Genomic DNA, 18847 nt, shown 5'->3' on the forward strand with positions numbered 1-18847 from the left:
GAGGGGGGCGGGCATGGCCAGACGGAGGAGGGCCAACAGACATCGCCACATCAGACCTTACGCTGGCAGGGTTTTCCGACAGCAGTTTTCCTACATGAACATGCCAGAGGAGCAGTGTGTCAGAAGGCTGCGATTTAAAAAGGAGGTGGTGACTGAGCTGTGCCAGCTGCTTCAGCCAGATCTGCAGCCTCAGATAAGGTGCAGGACATCTCTGTCGGTGGCTGAGAAGATGCCTGATGGCCTGAACGTCTACGCGAGCGGCTCTTCTCAGGCTGTGCGTCAGAGGCTGATCAGAAGTAGCTTCTAGGCCCCTCTCACGGAATGCTTGCTGCCATTCCAAGGACAGGAATGGAACCGGTCTGATACCCCCAAGCCTGTGAAGGGCAAGATGCATGTAAATAGCAGGCATAGCCATTGTAAATGAAGAAAGTGTTTCATTACACAAAATGTGGTTCCTTCAAACATGAGAAAGCTATGGCAACAGAAAGCAAAACTAATACACTGACACATAACTGCCTCTCACACCTGGGAGACTGTCCAAAACATAAATCACATTCCGACATCTTCCTTGGCCTTGATTCCACTGCGCCAAACAAAGCATCCAATGCCCCATCAGTGAGGCGTTCCGCCCTCTGCCTCACCCTTTCCATGTCTTGCTAGGCTGGTGCGCCACAGGTAGGCTCCCACCGCTTTGAAGGCCTACAAGGCAGTGAGTGTGTCTGGTGATGCCCTGCCGCCGCGAAATTGAGTTGCGCCGCCGGGTTAGCGCCTTAAGAGTAGCGTGCAGCGCCTGATTTAGCGCCGCAATCACCTTTAGGGGCGCTGCAACCCAATATCGCGCTAGGTGGCGCTAAATTGCGCCTGGCGCTAAACTTTGCACATCGCCAGGACTTGCGCCCCAAACGCGGCTATACCGAATTTCTAGGCCGAGTGGTCTTGGCGGAACCCAAACTGGGCATTAGTGAGCAGGTTATTGGTAAGTGCCGCTTGATAGCACTGTTGACGATACCTTCCATCACTTTGCTGATGATTGAGAATAGATTGATGGGGCAGTAATTGGCTGGATTGGATTTGTCCTGCTTTTTGGGGACAGGATATACCTGGGCAATTTTCCATTGTCAGACAGATGCCAGTGTTGTAGCTGTACTGGAACAGCTTGGCTAGAGGCATGGATAGTTCTAGAGCACAAGTCTTCAGCTCTACAGCCGGGATGTTGTCAGGGCCCACAGCCTTTACTGTATCCAGTGCGCTCAGATGTTTTTTGATATCACGTGGAGTGAATCGAATTGGCTGAAGACTGGCTTCTGTGATGGTGGAGACCTCAGGAGGAGGCCGATATGGATCATCCACTCGGCACTTCTGGCTGAAGATGGTTGCAAACCCCTCTCCCCTGTCTCCTCCACCCTCACCTCCAACAACAAATGTGAGGAGCTCATGGACTTCTTTGTCTCTAAGATTGAGACCATCCGATCAGCTGCCTCTGCCACTTCCCTTCCTTCCCCTAGCCCACCGGGCCAAACTTCCTCTAAGGTTCCCCCCTGCCCTAGCCCTGAACTCGCATCTTTCTCCAGTTTCTCTCCGATCTCCCCTCATGATCTCTCCACGCTCATCTTGTCCATGAGACCCACCTCCTGCTCCCTCGACCCTATTCCCACCAAACTGCTGACCACCCAACTTCCTTTTCTGGCTCCCATGTTAGTTGATATTGTTAACGGTTCTCTCTCCTCAGGTACTGTCCCCGTCTCCCTCAAATCTGCCGTCATCACCCCTCTCAAAAAACCAACCCTTGACCCCCGCCGTCCTTGCAAACTACCGCCCCATCCCCAACCTCCCTTTCCTCTCCAAAGTACTTGAACATGTTGTCACCTCCCAAATCCGTGCCCATCTTTCCCGCAATTCCATGTTTGAATCCCTCCAATCAGGTTTCTGCCCCGCCACAGTACCGAAACGGCTCTCATCAATGACATCCTTTGTGACTGAACAAAGGTAAACTATCCCTCCTCGTCTTTCTTGACTTGTCTGCAGCCTTTCACATGGTTGACCACTCCATCCTTCTCCAACGCCTCTCCACTGTCGTCCAGCTGGGTGGGACTGCACTCGCCTGGTTCCATTCTTATCTATCTAATCGTAGCCACAGAATCACCTGCAACGGCTTCTCTTCCCGCTCCCACATCGTTCCCTCTGGTGTCCCCCAAGGATCTATCCTCGGCCCCTCCTATTTCTCATCTACATGTTGCCCCTTGGCGACATCATCTGAAAACACAGCGTCAGTTTCCACATGTACGCTGACGACACCCAGCTCTACCTCACTACCACTTCTCTCGACCCCTCCACTGTCTCTAAATTGTCAGACTGCTTGTCCGACATCCAGTTCTGGATGAGCAGAAGTTTTCTCCAATTAAATATTGGGAAAACCGAAGCCATTGTTTTCGGTCTCCGCCACAAACTCCGTTCCCTAGCCACTGACTCCATCCCTCTCCCTAACATCTGTCTGAGGCTGAACCACACTGTTCGCAACCTTGGTGTCATATTTGACCCTGAAATGAGCTTCCGACCACATAGCCGCAGAATAACAAAGACTGTCTATTTCCACCTCTGTAACATCGCCCGTCTCCGCCCTTGCCTCAGCTCATCCGCTGCTGAAACCCTCATCCATGCCTTTGTTACCTCTCGAATTGACTATTCTAACGCACTCCTGGCTGGCCTCCCACATTCTACCCTACGTAAACTTGATGTGATCCAAAACTCAGCTGCCCGTGTCCTAACTCGCACCAAGTCCCGTTCACGCATCACCCCTGTGCTCACTGACCTACTTTAACTCCCGGTTAAGCAACGCCTCGATTTCAAAATTCTCATCCTTGTTTTCAAGTCCCTCCATGGCCTTGCTCCTATCTGTGTAATCGCTTTCAGACCCACAGCCCCCTGAAATATCTGCGCTCCTCTAATTCTGCCCTCTTGAGCATCCCTGATTATAATCACTCAACCACTGGCAGCCGTGCCTTCTGTTGCCTGGGCCCTAAGCTCTGGAATTCCCTGCCTAAACCTCTCCGCCTCTCTACCTCTCCTCCTTTAAGACGCTCCTTAAAACCTACCTCCTTGACCAAGCTTTTGGTCACCTGTCCTAATTTATCCTTACGTGGCTCGATGTCAAATTCTTTGTCTTATAATACTCCTGTGCAGCCCCTTGGGGCATTTTACTACGTTAAAGGTGCTATATAAATACAAGTTGTTGTTGTTATTTAATTAACTGAATTTAAATTCCACAGCTACCGTGGATGGATTTGAACTTGTATGTCCAGATTATTAGTCCAGGCCTCTGGACCTCTATGCTACGGTATATATCCAATTCCCTTTTGAAAGTTACTATTGAACCTGCTTCAGGCAGTGCATTCCAGATCATCATAACAACTTTCTGCGTAAAAAATGTTTCCTCACCTCCCCTCTGATTCTTTTGCCAATCTCCTTAAATCTGTGTCCTGCTAAATGTTTGGCACCAACCCCTCCTAGTTGAAGTTCCTGAGTTTTATTCCCTGATGTTGGTGGAGCCGGCAGACCGATGCTGTAACCGCTGCCGTGGGTTCAGCTCTGACCCTCCTCCATTGGTCAAATGGCTTCCCCCTGCTCACTGTCCAACCGCAGACACAAAGAATGGCCACTGCTCGAGGAGCCAGGTCTTAGGGAACGGAGGCCAAAGGGCAGGGGGCGAAGGGAACGGAGGCCAAAGGACAGGGGGCGAAGGGAACGGAGGCCAAAGGGCAGGGGGCGAAGGGAACGGAGGCCAAAGGGCAGGGGGCGAAGGGAACGGAGGCCAAAGGACAGGGGGCGAAGGGAACGGAGGCCAAAGGACAGGGGGCGAAGGGAACGGAGGCCAAAGGACAGGGGGCGAAGGGAACGGAGGCCAAAGGGCAGGGGGCGAAGGGAACGGAGGCCAAAGGACAGGGGGCGAAGGGAACGGAGGCCAAAGGGCAGGGGGCGAAGGGAACGGAGGCCAAAGGGCAGGGGGCGAAGGGAACGGAGGCCAAAGGGCAGGGGGCGAAGGGAACGGAGGCCAAAGGACAGGGGGCGAAGGGAACGGAGGCCAAAGGGCAGGGGGCGAAGGGAACGGAGGCCAAAGGGCAGGGGGCGAAGGGAACGGAGGCCAAAGGGCAGGGGGCGAAGGGAACGGAGGCCAAAGGACAGGGGGCGAAGGGAACGGAGGTCAAAGGACAGGGGGCGAAGGGAACGGAGGCCAAAGGGCAGGGGGCGAAGGGAACGGAGGCCAAAGGGCAGGGGGCAAAGGGAACGGAGGCCAAAGGACAGGGGGCGAAGGGAACGGAGGTCAAAGGGCAGGGGGCAAAGGGAACGGAGGTCAAAGGACAGGGGGCGAAGGGAACGGAGGCCAAAGGGCAGGGGGTGAAGGGAACGGAGGCCAAAGGGCAGGGGGCGAAGGGAACGGAGGTCAAAGGACAGGGGGCGAAGGGAACGGAGGCCAAAGGGCAGGGGGCGAAGAGAACGGAGGCCAAAGGACAGGGGGCGAAGGGAACGGAGACCAAAGGGCAGGGGGCGAAGGGAACGGAGGTCAAAGGGCAGGGGGCGAAGGGAACGGAGGCCAAAGGGCAGGGGGTGAAGGGAACGGAGGCCAAAGGGCAGGGGGCGAAGGGAACGGAAGTCAAAGGACAGGGGGCGAAGGGAACGGAGGCCAAAGGGCAGGGGGCGAAGGGAACGGAGAAATTAGAAAGGAAAATAAAAGGTGCAGTGCACAAACAAGGAATGAGTGCAGCCCTAAGCTGGGTATCTCATCGCTCGTGGGTCTGAGCTGATTGGCCAGCACATGAGGTGAGGTGACTCCCTTCCATTAATCGGATGGACCATCATCCCATCCTCGTGAACTCCAACATCATCAGACCAAAACAGACCACTTCAGCACTGTCTCCAGCAGGCACTCCATGTTGCCCAGTGCCCTGTGTCTCACTTACTTAGAAAAACATCGATTAAAAGTCATCATTCACTCGACAGCTCCAGCTCGCTGCTCAATTTAACCAGACTTCATTTACAGGACAATTGCATTCAAACTGATTTTTTTCCCAATATTTATTCAAAGAGAGTCTGCAGGCGCCTCGCTCGCATTGACCCAGGAGGGAGTCCACACTCTTCTACTAAATGCAATCTTGTGCCAACCATTTCGTTTTGATGACTTCCCTTTCTGTGGTAATGAAGAACTGTTTCACAAACATTCAACGAGATAATTTAAGCCACTTGAAAACACGCCATTGTGTTTCGTGCAAGTGAAAATGGGCGCAAGGAAAATGGACAGCGAGTCAAAAGAGAGTAAGTGGGGTGACCAAAATCCGGTGGGTTCAGTGAGAAGTGTTGTGTATGTGCCTTTAAGAGAAGAACTGATTCTATACTGCAGTACCAGCAGTGACCACCCCTGTATATAAAGCCATAGCAGGCTTCTGTATTTCAGTCTTGAATTACTCTCTGTTCAGTAAATACCTGTTTTATTGTTCTCCTGCAGTCTGAGTATTATTGATCCTCGGACACTACAAGAAGCACTCACGTCTTTAAGAGTGATCGGTCGTGAGTAGGTTATAGATGTGATGGTGCCCCTTTACCTCACCCGGCTTCCATTCTCCTCTGCCAACCACCTCCTTAAACCCTCTCCCCTGATCTCCAAATAAAATGCAAGGAGCTCATGGACTTTTCTGGTCAAGATTGAGACTGCGTCTGCTGCTTCCCCTGTCTGCTGTCCGCCTTCTCCCTCAATCCCATTCCCAATAAACTGTTGACCACCCAATTTCCCTTCCTGCCTCCCCTGCATTCCCAGAACTCCCTGTTTGAATCACTCCAATCAGGTTTCCTCCTTTTCCACAGCACCAACCAAAGTCACTCACGATATTCTCTGTGACTGTGACCATCCCTTTTTACCTCGCTCCAACCTTTGACACGATCAACCAGATAATTTTCTCCCAACGCCTCTCCTCCATTATTCTGCGTGATTCCACTCTTGCCTATCCAATCGCAACCAGACACCTCCAGCTTCTCTTCAGTGTCAGCCGTGTCTCAGTGGGCAGCATTCTCGCCTCTGAGTCACAAGGTAATGGGTTCAAGTCCCACTCCAGAGCCTTGAGCATAAAAGAAAATCCAGGCTGACACTCCAGTGCAGTACTGAGGGAGCCCTGCACTGTCGGAGGGGCAGTACTGAGGGAGCGCCGCACTGTCGGAGGGGCAGTACTGAGGGAGCGCCGCACTGTCGGAGGGGCAGTACTGAGGGAGCGCCGCACTGTCGGAGGGGCAGTACTGAGGGAGCGCCGCACTGTCGGAGGGGCAGTACTGAGGGAGCGCAGCACTGTCGGAGGGACAGTACTGAGGGAGCGCCGCACTGTCGGAGGGGCAGTACTGAGGGAGCGCCGCACTGTCGGAGGGGCAGTACTGAGGGAGTGCCGCACTGTTGGAGGGGCAGTACTGAGGGAGTGCTGCACTGTCGGAGAGGCAGTACTGAGAGAGCACCGCACTGTCGGAGGGGCAGTACTGAGGGAGCGCCGCACTGTCGGAGGGGCAGTACTGAGGGAGCGCCGCACCGTCGGAGGGGCAGTACTGAGGGAGCGCCGCACTGTCGGAGGAGCAGTACTGAGGGAGCGCCGCACTGTCGGAGGGGCAGTACTGAGGGAGCGCTGCACTGTTGGAGGGCAGTACTGTGGGAGCGCTGCACTGTCGGAGGGGCAGTACTGAGGGAGCGCCGCACTGTCGGAGGGGCAGTACTGAGGGAGCGCCGCACTGTCGGAGGGGCAGTACTGAGGGAGCGCCGCACTGTCGGAGGGGCAGTACTGAGGGAGCGCCGCACTGTCGGAGGGGCAGTACTGAGGGAGCGCCGCACTGTCGGAGGTGCCATCTTTAAACCGAGGCCCCGTCTGCTCTCTCAGGTGGATGTAAAAGATGCCATGGCACTATTTTGAAGAAGAGCAGGGGGGTTCTCCCCGGTGTCCTGGCCAATATTTATCCCTCAACCAACATCACTAAAACAGATTATCTGGTCATTATCACATTGCTGTTTGTGGGATCTTGCTGTGCGCAAATTGGCTGCCACATTTCCTACATTACAACAGTGACTACACTTCAAAAAGTACTTCATTGGCTGTAAAGCGCGTTTGGACGTCCTGAGTTGGTGAAAGGCGCTATAGAAATGCAAGTCTTTCTTTCCTGCTCCTGCCCCATTACCTCTGGAGTCCTCCAAGGATCTATCCTTGATCCCTCTTCTTCCGCATCTACATACCGTCCCTTGGCGACATAATCGATTGACATGGGGTCAGGTTTCACATGTAGATTCCATCCCTAAACATCTCCGACTCTCTTCCTTAAAGCACCTCTTTAACACCTACATCTCGGACCAAGCTTTGGGTCATCTGCCTCCTTCTGTGGCTTGTGTTCAGTGCTCCTTCCGCTTAAGGCCCATTCCTTGCAGGAGATTTTTTTTAGTCTAGTCAACACAAAAACCGATTTGAGACAATTAAGAATATGAACCATTTTCTAAGTTAATGGCACTGTTTAGAGTAAGGCCTCAGCTTCATTGAAGTGAAGTGGTCCTTCCAGCGAAAGCCATTCTGAGTGGGTTGACTATGGGGAATAGAGGAAGAAATTAAAGGAATGTTTCTGTCACTATCTTAATTAAAACACTGTAGATTTTCAAATATTTTTGGTTGAGCTGAAAATTGCCGGATTGGTTCCAGTCCCATCGGGACGAGAGTGGCTTTTTTAGATAGAATTTGAACAGAATTGCTTAAGGCCCATTCCTTGCAGGAGATTTTTTTTAGTCTAGTCAACACAAAAACCGATTTGAGACAATTAAGAATATGAACCAATTTTTGGACAAGCCTTTCAGTCCCAGGGACAGCGCCACCTGGTCGCTCGCACGAGTCAGTGAAAACTTAAGACGCAGCCTTAGTCTCACATTCATTGTTCTGTAAATTGATTTTGGGGATGGGGAGGTTGACCTCTGACCTAATCCGGCAGCTGCCCAAATTTTACAGGTAATCCACAGGTGAGTCAATGTCGGATATGTTTCTGGCTGTGACCGTTAATTGGAAGAGTCTCAAGTTCTGATTGATCCGTTGTGTTTTATTCTGAATAAATCAGCCTGAAATGAAGAAAAGATTTTCACCCAACCCTCTCCTTCACCTACATGCTGCCTCCCCTATCATCACCTCCACACTGACGGTACCCAATTCTAGCGATCCACCATCTCTCGATGCCTCTGTGCTATCAGACCGTTTGTCCCACACCCTCTTGGCTGAGTCACAACTTCCCCAATCTCAACCCAGGGAGGACCGAGTCTCCTATCGCACACTCTGTATCCTGCCACCAACTCCACCCCAGAATGCTGGAGGAAGCTCACACGTAGGCGTGGGCTCGGAGGTCAGCCTGAGGTCAGTCACTGGAAACTGCATCAAATCCCCGGTGAAGAATCAGCCAGGGAGCAGTCGGTGTCTCTTCCACCATTGCAAACTGGTGACAACGGGAGAGAATAGCGAGTCCCCTCTGTCCTGGCGCCCAGGCTCCGGGCGATAGGATACAGCACCCAGTGTGCTGGGGGCGGGGGAATCCCCCATTTCATCCACTGTCGGGGGAATCCCCCATTTCGCTCACTGTCAGGGGAATCCCCTATTTCACTCACTGTCGGGGGAATCCCCCATTTCGCCCGCTGTCGGGGGAAACCCCCATTTCGCCCGCTGTCGGGGGAACCCCCCATTTCGTTCGCTGTCGGGGGAATCCCCCATTTCGCCCGCTGTCGGGGGAATCCCCCACTTCGCCCGCTGTCGGGGGAATCCCCCATTTCGCCCGCTTTCGGGGGAATCCCCCCACTTCGCCCGCTGTCGGAGGAATCCCCCATTTCGCCCGCTGTCGGGGGAATCCCCCACTTCGCCCGCTGTCGGGGGAATCCCCCACTTCGCCCGCTGTCGGGGGAATCCCCCATTTCCCCCCACCCCGGGTAACTCAGGATAAATCCTCCCCCCCCCCGGGTAACTCAGGATAAATCCCCCCCCCCCCCCCCGGGTAACTCAGAATAAATCCCCCCCCCCCAGGTAATTCAGGTTATTTCCCCCCCCCCCCCCCGGGTAATTCAGGTTATTTCCCCCCCCACCCCCCCGGGTAACTCAGGTTAAATCCCCCCCCCCCCGAATGCGCCGCCAGGCTCAAAACAGGAAACTCAGGGCAGCGCCACCGGCCTCATTATAATATATGTAAATAAGCTGACTCTGGAAGGGAGCGATATTTGGGGATCATCTTTTGCCCCGTTTTACTGCCACAAAGGTTACTGGCCCCGATTATACACGGAGATAACTGAAGTAACATGAATGTTCGAGGCATATTAGAAGTGAGAATAGATCTCTTTCCTGCCTGAATCCGGATTCTCTATTTCCAATCTGAACTTGCTCAAATTTGCATTAAACTGCATCCCATCCCCCACAGAAAACCAGTGCGTTTGATGAGCTTCATGTCGAGAGCCAATGATTCATGGTTCAGAGGGCTTCTCAAATCTAACTTGAAACCAGCAATAATTGATTGAGTTCTAATGAAAGGTCATCGACCGGAAACATTAACTCTGTTTCTCTCTCCACAAATGCTGCCTGACCTGCTGAGTGTTTCCAGCATTTTCTGATTTTATTTCAACAATGATTGGCTCATTCTAAAAGCCTTTCAAGAAAATGTGAGAATTCTGCAAAAAGAACGAGAGCTGTTGGGTTGGATGAGGCAAAGGGGCAGATTGATGGGAAGGATCGGCGAGTCCACTCCGATCTTGGTGCTTTTACTGGAAGCACTGCTCAGTAAAGTTGAGCAGAGTTTTTCACCTCCACTTAAGCTCAAGATTTCCACAATCTATTTCACTTTCACACAAAAACAGCAAAAGAAATTCCTCAAAAATTGGACAACTTCAATATTGCAAATCAGCCCCACCCCAAAAGTGAGCAGTTTCCACTTCCTCTAAGGGAACTAAAACCTTGGATAATCGTCGCACTCTTTAACATTCCTACTATATGATAACGATTACAGGAAAGGTTGAGCAAAAAAAAACCATGACAATCTTAAGTGAAACTTTCCATGATTTTTGTTAAACTTTGCAAAGAATTTCTACATTATCTTTTCCCAACAATTACATCTACACAGACCTTCGGCTCAGCTCAAACACTCAATGTTTTCACTGGTGCACAAAACAACAGATTGCATCGAACGTTACTGATAAATCGGATTCCTTCGACACAAGCCGACTATAGGACACCCACCATTTTGATTGATGCAGCAGTTTTGGCAGCCATTTTGAGTGCGACAGTGGCTGCTCGTGGCCTTTGGGGAATGTTTGAAACAATCGTACCACAGATGAAACATGAATGGATTCAACAAATAACAATTAAAAATTTAACAATTTAAAGTTTAAAATTCAGCTCCAGCCCACAGCCACCTGGATAAGCATTCTGCAACTGTAGCATCTGAAGAATGCCAGGCTGGTCTGTGTAAACAAACTGTGAGAAAATCAGAACATTAAGTCTGAATATCAGAGCTGCTGGAGTGCTCGAATCTGGAGGGAAATCGGTCAATGCAAAAAATAAATAATTTGAAAATAATTCAGAAGTTGTAGAAAGATTGACCTGTGTCCTTCCCCCTGGCCAGCAGTAATTGAAATGGTCCCTCACATAACTGCTACAATATTTACCGTTATATTTTACCAGTCTCCAGGGGAAGACGGGAGGCCAGAGGAACAGAGACGGTTTACAAAATAAATGAATTATCAGATAATATTTAAACCTATCAGGTGCCTGTTGATAGTTGCAGCTACACTGTGCAGCAAGACAGTCTACAACCCAATCAGTGTCACATACACCAGGCTGTGGTAACAATATATTTGTACAATCAATTTTCATGTAAGCAATCATCTTAAACACTTTCATAAGAAGATCCGTAATTTCATCCCAAAACTTACAAAAATCAATGGGCACCTTTTGATCCACAATTTTCAGCTTGCCTGTGTTCCCATTTGTTTTGTTGGGGCAGTGTTTAAAAACTCAATTAAGCATATCAATAGCTGCAGATTTTAAAAGCAGAATGGAACAGATTCCTATTGGACTATAAGCTCAGGGGTGATGAGCAATCACTGGTGATGGATTAACAACCCTGGCTCCCTCTGACAAAATGGCTGCAGCGCCCGTCTGCTGATAAAAGATAATCTTCTGCAGTTCGAGTCCATGGGGGCAATAAATTTTAATTGAGCCAGATAAAATTGACAACCATGACAAAATGGTTGGTAGTCAACAATGGGTTCATGGCAGCCATTTTATCAATCAAGCACGTATTGGTGAGCAGTCATTCGCAACTCGTTTCTGTGGTGCCAATCTACATAAATCTTTCCTTTCCCCATCAACAAAACGCTGCCTGAAACTGCATAGCACACGGTTAAAATGAGCCGTTTGAAATTTTTGTTGTGAAAGCGAACTCTATGACGCAAAATTATATTTCCTTGCTTTTCAAATTACTTAAGTGTAGACAAAAGAAAACCTGACTTTCTTTGAATTGGCGAACCTGTTTAGTAAGAGATTGACTGTACATCAGATCTTTACTACGCTTTCAATCAATGTCTTATTGCAAACCCCTTTCAAAGCATTCATGTCTCTCAGAATCAGTGCAATGGTGAGCATTGTGACAGCCAATCGGAACACCAGCTCAACTACAAGAAGAACGTTAACTGGCAAATGAGCTTCGTCTGAAATCCTGTTTAATACCTCATCCATCAGTAACTATATTATGTCATTAACTGACTGTCATTAGCCACTCCAGTCAATTTTAACACACACCAAGTGGCATCTGCAGCTGCATAATACTGTGATGATCAGTTAACTGATTCAGCTCCACCACCAAATCCTGGTCATTTCCAAGCCATTGTGTTTTTTCGGGTAGTAACTACTCCACCTGTCCTCTGACAGACTATCAAGTGGCACTTCTGTTTGTTCAATGACTCGAGGACACTGGATGTGTGGCACCATGGCTCTGGATCTACCAGTACACGAGACAGGTAATGCTAACACTGACCGCTTAGCATGCTAGGCCTGATTAGGCCTGAATGTAATTAGGCCTCTGTTGCCATAGTCACAGTTTCATTAATGACATACCGATGAAGGTTCACAAAGACTCGTTAATGTTGACATTCAAAGACTTGACCAAACAACTAACAAAAGAAAATGTTTTAAGGCTGTTTAACTATTGTAGATATTTTGGCCCCCACTTATTTCAAAATACATTGAAATTGTTTAAATTCCCTGTAGATGAATGAATCCACATTTTCTCTTTTTCCTATTGTTCCAGTTAATGTGTAATAAAATGACGCTCCCATTTTAAGAGTCAAGATCTCTGTCCAAGTAGCATTATATGTTCTCTCATCTTTCATGACCAGTAAAATCTTTTCTCACTCAACATTTCTTTCCATTGATGTTTTTAGTTTTCAATGAATATATTGTGGCGTATGTGTATCACAAACAAAAATCGTCCAACTACATTGAAGGTTGTTGGTTTGCAGAATGAAGAATCAAAGAGACGGAGTTTGTCTTCATTTCTTCCATGGTGCTTTCCTTCTTTGTCTGAGAAGGTCCACCCAACAACATATCAAAGCACACACGCAGACTGGGCCTACACAAAATGGCACACCAAAACATGAATGAGGCATTGTAGTAACGATGTGAGATGTGTGTTGCGGGAGGCACCCAGTTCCCTATCTGTTCCCTCGTTCAGCAGTAGAAACACCACAAATAACCCAAGGTTCAGAGATACTAGGCTCTCAAGTCATTCTTCCCATGGTCGGAAGATTCTTGCCTCATTCACAAATAGCCCTCATGTGAACCAATGACATTTTTAAAAACATCTGTCTTTTTGTGCGCAGATCTTCATACCCACTCTTGCACTGAGCGTTTGCAGGACACCAGGTTCTGCTGAGACCCTTTCTGCTTAAACTGGAAGATGGTGTAGACAAGCACCAGGATGCAGAGGGACAGGATGCAAGGGATGACGACGGCGATGGCATTCACCGTGCTGGGCACGTCATTGATCTGGACCATGATGTCCACATCATCATTAGGACGATGCCGGTCTTTGCTCGTGTCGACATCTTTGTGATTGCAGCCCATCCAGTCCTTGACTATCGACCGGGGATACCCGGGCTCCACAAGCAACTTCTGGTTGTCAAACTTCCAATACTGCTTCCCTTTGTAAAAGTACGTGTAAGCTGATTGAAAAAATAGAAAGAAAATTAAAACAATAGGAAGATCGTCTGCAATTTTTGATCAGAAGTTTGTTGGATCATGGAATGCTTCACCACAGGGAATGGTTGAGGCAGAGCGCATTGCAGAGGTAGGTACAAGGCTATGGGGAGAGCGTGGAGCAGTAGGATTAGCTTTGGATTGCTCTAGCAAAGGGGCAGCACAGGCACAATGGACCAAATAGCCTCCTTCTGTGCTGTATGTGTTTCAATGGATCATTGCCATTAACTTTACTCCTGTCTGCCAGTACCCAGTGCCGCAAATATTGCCAATTAACCGCAGAGAGCAGCACTCAGCACCTCACCTCACCTTCCTTTTCACTCCTCGTGAGACAGATGTTACTGAACAAAATACTGGTACCCTGGAGACTGGCAGCAGATCAATGTCGGCACTCGCCAACACTTGCACCCAATGGATTTTCATGATAATCCGGCAGATTTCATGTCAATTTTGTTCAGGTGTCAGCGCCCAAATGACAAGATTTATTGAATTCAATTTGACAACTTGCCCCGGTGGGATCTGAACTCAGGGCTAGTGGGTTGCTAGTCCAGGACCAGAACTACGAGGTTACTTCACCGAATCAGTGACACTGCACGGGTATAAACGCTCCAGCTCTCTGCTATAGACTTACTTCCTTCTTTGCTGACGAAAGCACCCTGTGGTGCCTCTGGAATTCCCTTCCATATGGTGATGGGCTTGGGGTATCCTGGGTCTGATGCTTGCTTCTCCTCGTTATACCTCCAGTACCTGTCAAACAAGCAACAGCATCATCTCATCATCCCCTGCACTGGCTCAGCTTTGCACCATTCACCACTGGCCACATTTCTTAGCAAACCACAACAGCGTCGAGAGGCGAATGAGGGTCACCCTCCCAATGGGACTGTCCCACCTGAGGCAGGATTGAGTCACACAGACCGGGGAGGGTACAAGCTTGGACTGTGGTGTGTGCGGAGTTAGTAGGTGTCAGTTTGGGCAGCAGTTAGTGGCGCTACAAGTGACCACAACACACCTGGTTGGTAGAGTGTGAGAAATGAGCCTGGGTCCCTGCTTCTACTCACAGCTGTGTTTACAGAGCTGCAGATTCACCCAGGAGGAGAGAACAGCATTGAATAAAAAGATGACGTTAACTGTACTAAGCAATGATGACCAGATGACTGTCCTGGCATGTCCAGTTACAGCGACAGGCACTGTTAATCCCACAAACAGAGACACAGAAACACAGTCACCTGGTTCTAACAGGTTAAAGAAAGAAAGATCTGAATTTATATAGCGCCATATCACGTTTCTCAGAAACGTCTTGAAGCGCTTCACATATAACAAATTAATGACTGTTCTTTGGACAAACTTGGTAGCAATTCTGTGCATGGCAAGATCCCACGCACAGTAATGAGGTTTGTTCTTGGTGGTTTAGGTTGAGGGAGGAAGGCTGGCCTGGATATTGGGGAAAGCTCCCCAGCTCCTCAAATCGTGCCGTGGGATCTTTAACACCCAAGTGAACCACTGGGACAGGCAGAGAGGTCAGAAGACACACATGTGACAAGGCATCTCTCCCTCGGTGCTGCACCGTAGTGTCAGCCTAGATTAGGAGCTCAAACTCTGGTGGGAGGGTTAAACCTTCGACCTCTGACTCAAAGCCAACAACTGGGCCAAGCTGAGACTGAAAATAAGATGTGAATTAAAAAATACAATGTAAGGAATATTTCTCTGAATAAATAAACAAAACACGAATATGTTTCACGTATACAGCTCACTTTTAGAAACACAGTCAATATTCTAACTCCAGATTGCAAAAACATTGAGATTACTTGTTTCCTTTGAAGAAATAGGTTTTTCCCACTGGCTCCCAGCGCAGTGCTGTATCGATTCCTTCCCTCGGGAGGCCTTTGCCCAACTGCACCAGACCGTGAGGATACCCGGGCTCCGCTGTCACCTCCTTAAACACCCAATACTTGTCTCCTGTGAATCAGTAACACCAAATGTCACATCATTCGTCTTGACAAAAGCAGAGAGCAATGATTGATTGATTGTTTAATCCCTTTCTGTTTTCTTGTCTGGCCCAGGGAGCTCATCCAACACCACCATGGAGAAATGCCCGACCCAGATTCAACGCCCATCTGACTGGCATGGTTCTCAGTGGCTCTGGGCTAGTGAAAGGAGAATGGATTGATATCCAGAGATCCCCGTGGAAAGTTCTAGTGTGTGGATGTTGGACAGGACAGAATGGGGCTCAACTGGAAGTGTCCTCCTGACACTCACTACCCAGGCCGGTATCTCAAGAATGCCAACTTGAGTCAAATATCAGAGGTGTTGGTGAAATCGTACCTTCAGGAGGGGAAGAAAGGATTGGTTAAATTCCCCCCTCCCTGTTTTCGGTATTTTTACCCCCAGGGCACTACTTCGAAGAAGAGCAGAGGAGTTATTCCCGGTGTCCTGGCCAATATTTATCCCTCAACCAACATCACAAAAACAGATTATCCGGTCATTATCACATTTTGTGGGACCTTGCTGTGCGCAAATTGGCTGCTGCATTTCCTACATTACAACAGTGACTCCACTTCAAAAGTACTTCATTGGCTGTAAAGCGCTGTAAAGGGAGTATGGCAAGGCTGGATGGCAATTATTTTAATGCAAGGAGTCTCGCGACATCGTGAATAGCACGTTTAGGGAGTTGGACACACCACAGGTAGAGGTTGGACAGGAAGAAAGGGAACGGGTGACCAACAGGCAGAGTACTAGGCGCAGGCAGATAGTGCAGGGATCCCCTGTGGCCATCCCCCTCTACAACAGATACACCACCTTGAGTGCTGTTGGGGGGGATGGCTTATCAGAGGAAGGCAGCAGCAGCCAACTTCCTGGCACCAGGGGTGGCTCTGCTGCACAGAATGGGAGGAAAAAGAGGGGTAGAGCTATAGTAATAGGGGATTCAATTGTAAGGGGAATAGATAGGCGTTTCTGCGGCCGCAAATGAGACTCCAGGATGGTGTGTTGCCTCCCTGGTGCAAGGGTCAAGGATGTCTCCGAGCGGCTGTAGAACATCTTGGAAGGGGAAGGTGAACAGCCAGTTGTCGTGGTGCATATAGGCACCAACGATGTAGGTAAAAAGCGGGATGAGGTCCTAAAAGCGGAATATAGGGAGTTAGGAGGTAAATTAAAAAACAGTACCTCAAAGGTAGTAATCTCAGGATTGCTACCAGTGCCACGTGCTAGTCAGAGTAGAAATAGAAGGATACTTCAGATGAATATGTGGCTAGAGGAATGGTGCCAGGGGGAGGGATTCAAGTTCCTGGGACATTGGAACCGGTTCTGGGGGAGGTGGGACCAGTTCAAACCGGATGGTCTGCACCTGGGCAGGGCTGGAACCGATGTCCTAGGGGGAGTGTTTGCTAGTGCTGTGGGGGAGGGTTTAAACTAAAATGGAAGGGGGTTGGGAACCTGAGCAGGGAGACAGAGGAAAGGGAAACAAGGATAGAAGCAAAAGATAGGAAGGAGAAAAACAAAAGTGGCAGTCAGAGAAATCAACGGTTTAAATCAAACATGGCCACAGTAAATAATAATTCTAATAGGTCTAAGAGCATTAAAAAAACAAGCCTGAAGGCTTTGTGTCTTAATGCGAGGAGCATTTGTAATAAGGTGGATGAATTGACTGCGCAAATAGAGGTAAACGAATACGATTTGGTTGGGATTACGGAAACGTGGCTCAAGGATGGCCAAGGCTGGGAACTCAACATCCAGGGGTATTCGATATTCAGGAAAGATAGGCAAAAAGGAAAGGGAGGTGGGGTAGCATTGCTGGTTAAAGAAGGGATTAACACAATTGTAATGAAGGATATTAGCTCTGATGATGTGGAATCTGTATGGGTAGAATTGAGAAATACTAAGGGGAAAAAAACATTAGTGGGAGTGGTATATAGACCTCCCAACAGTAAGGCGGAGGTTGGGGATGACATTAAAAGGGAAATTAAAGAAGCGTGCAATAAGGGCACAGCAGTCATCATGGGTGACTTTAATCCACATATAGATTGGGCTAACCAAATTGGTAACAATACTGTGGAGGAGGAATTCTTGGAGTGTTTACGGGATGGTTTCCTGGACCAAGATGTCGAGGAACCAACCAGAGAGCAGGCCATCTTAGACTGGGTATTATGTAACGAGAAAGGATTAATTAGCAATCTTGTTGTACGAGGCCCCTTGGGTCGGAGCGATCATAATAAGATCGAATTCTTCATTAAGATGGAGAATGAAGTAGTTGACTCAGAAACAAGGGTCCTCAATTTAAATAAAGGAAACTACGATGGTCTGAGGAGCGAGTTGGGTAGGATTGATTGGGGAATGGCACTCAAAGGGTTGACGGTGGATAGGCAATGGCAAACATTCAAAGACCGAATGGATGAACTACAGAAGTTGTTCATCCCAGTTTGGCATAAAAATAAAACAAAAAAGGTGACTCAACCGTGGCTAACAAGGGAAATTAGGGATAGCATAAGATCCAAGGAGAGGACATACAAATTGGCCAGAAAAAGCAATAATCCTGAGGATTGGGAGCAGTTCAGGATTCAACAAAGGAGGACAAAGGGATTAATTAAGAAAGGGAAAATAGAATATGAGCGTAAGCTTGCAGGGAACATAAAAACTGACTGTAAAAGCTTTTATAGATATGTGAAGAGAAAAAGATTGGTGAAGTCAAGCGTAGGTCCCTTGCAGTCAGAATCGGGGGAATTTATAATGGGGAACAAAGAAATGGAAGACCAACTAAATACATATTTTGGTTCTGTCTTCACAAAGGAGGACACAAATAACCTCCCAGAAATACCGGGGAACATAGGGTCTGATGAAAGGGTGGAACTGAAAGAAATCAGTATTTGTAGGGAAATGGTGTTAGGAAAATTGATGGGACTGAAGGCTGATAAATCCCCAGGGCCTGATAATCTACATCCCAGGGTACTTAAGGAAGTGGCCCTAGAAATAGTAGATGCATTGCTGGTCATCTTCCAGAACTCGATAGACTCTGGAACGGTACCCATGGATTGGAGGGTAGGTAATGTTACCCCACTGTTCAAAAAAGGTGGCAGAGAAAAAGCGGGGAATTATAGACCGGTAAGCCTGACATCGGTAGTGGGGAAAATGCTAGAGTCTATTATAAAAGATGTAATAGCAGAGCACTTGGAAAGCAGTGACAGGATCGGACAAAGTCAACATGGATTTACAAAAGGTAAATCGTGCTTGACTAATCTACTGGAATTTTTTGAGGATGTAATTGGTAAAATAGATGAGGGAGAACCGGTGGATGTGATGTATTTGGACTTTCAGACGGCTTTCGATAAGGTCCCGCATAAGAGATTAGCGTGCAAAATTAAGGCACATGGGATTGGGGGCAAGGTATTGACTTGGATAGAGAACTGGTTGGCGGACAGAAAGCAAAGAGTTGGAATAAACGGGTCGTTTTCCAAGCGGCAGGCAGTGACTAGTGGGGTACCGCAAGGATCGGTCCTAGGACCCCAGCTGTTCACAATATATATTAATGATCTGGACGAGGGAATTGGATGTAATATCTCCAAATTTGCAGATGACAC

At 48.6% G+C, this 18847-nt stretch overlaps 1 protein-coding gene across 1 annotated transcript in view; it reads right to left on the reverse strand.

Moving 5' to 3' along the window:
• Window positions 1-10061: 10061 nt before the first annotated feature.
• mmp24 (matrix metallopeptidase 24) overlaps window positions 10062-18847 on the reverse strand; it is a 168682-nt gene continuing 159896 nt past the window's right edge. The window contains exons 6-8 of the mRNA XM_086004301.1: window positions 15083-15242; window positions 13909-14024; window positions 10062-13243 (exon numbers count right to left, since the gene is read on the reverse strand). Coding sequence (XP_085860427.1) covers window positions 12906-13243; window positions 13909-14024; window positions 15083-15242 — 614 coding nt within the window. The 3' untranslated portion in view covers window positions 10062-12905. The remainder of the gene's footprint in view (window positions 13244-13908; window positions 14025-15082; window positions 15243-18847) is intronic.

Source organism: Somniosus microcephalus, chromosome 13 (assembly GCF_052327205.1).
Source record: "Somniosus microcephalus isolate GS21.2 chromosome 13, FLI_Smic_1.0, whole genome shotgun sequence".
Classification (NCBI taxonomy): Eukaryota; Metazoa; Chordata; class Chondrichthyes; order Squaliformes; family Somniosidae; genus Somniosus; species Somniosus microcephalus.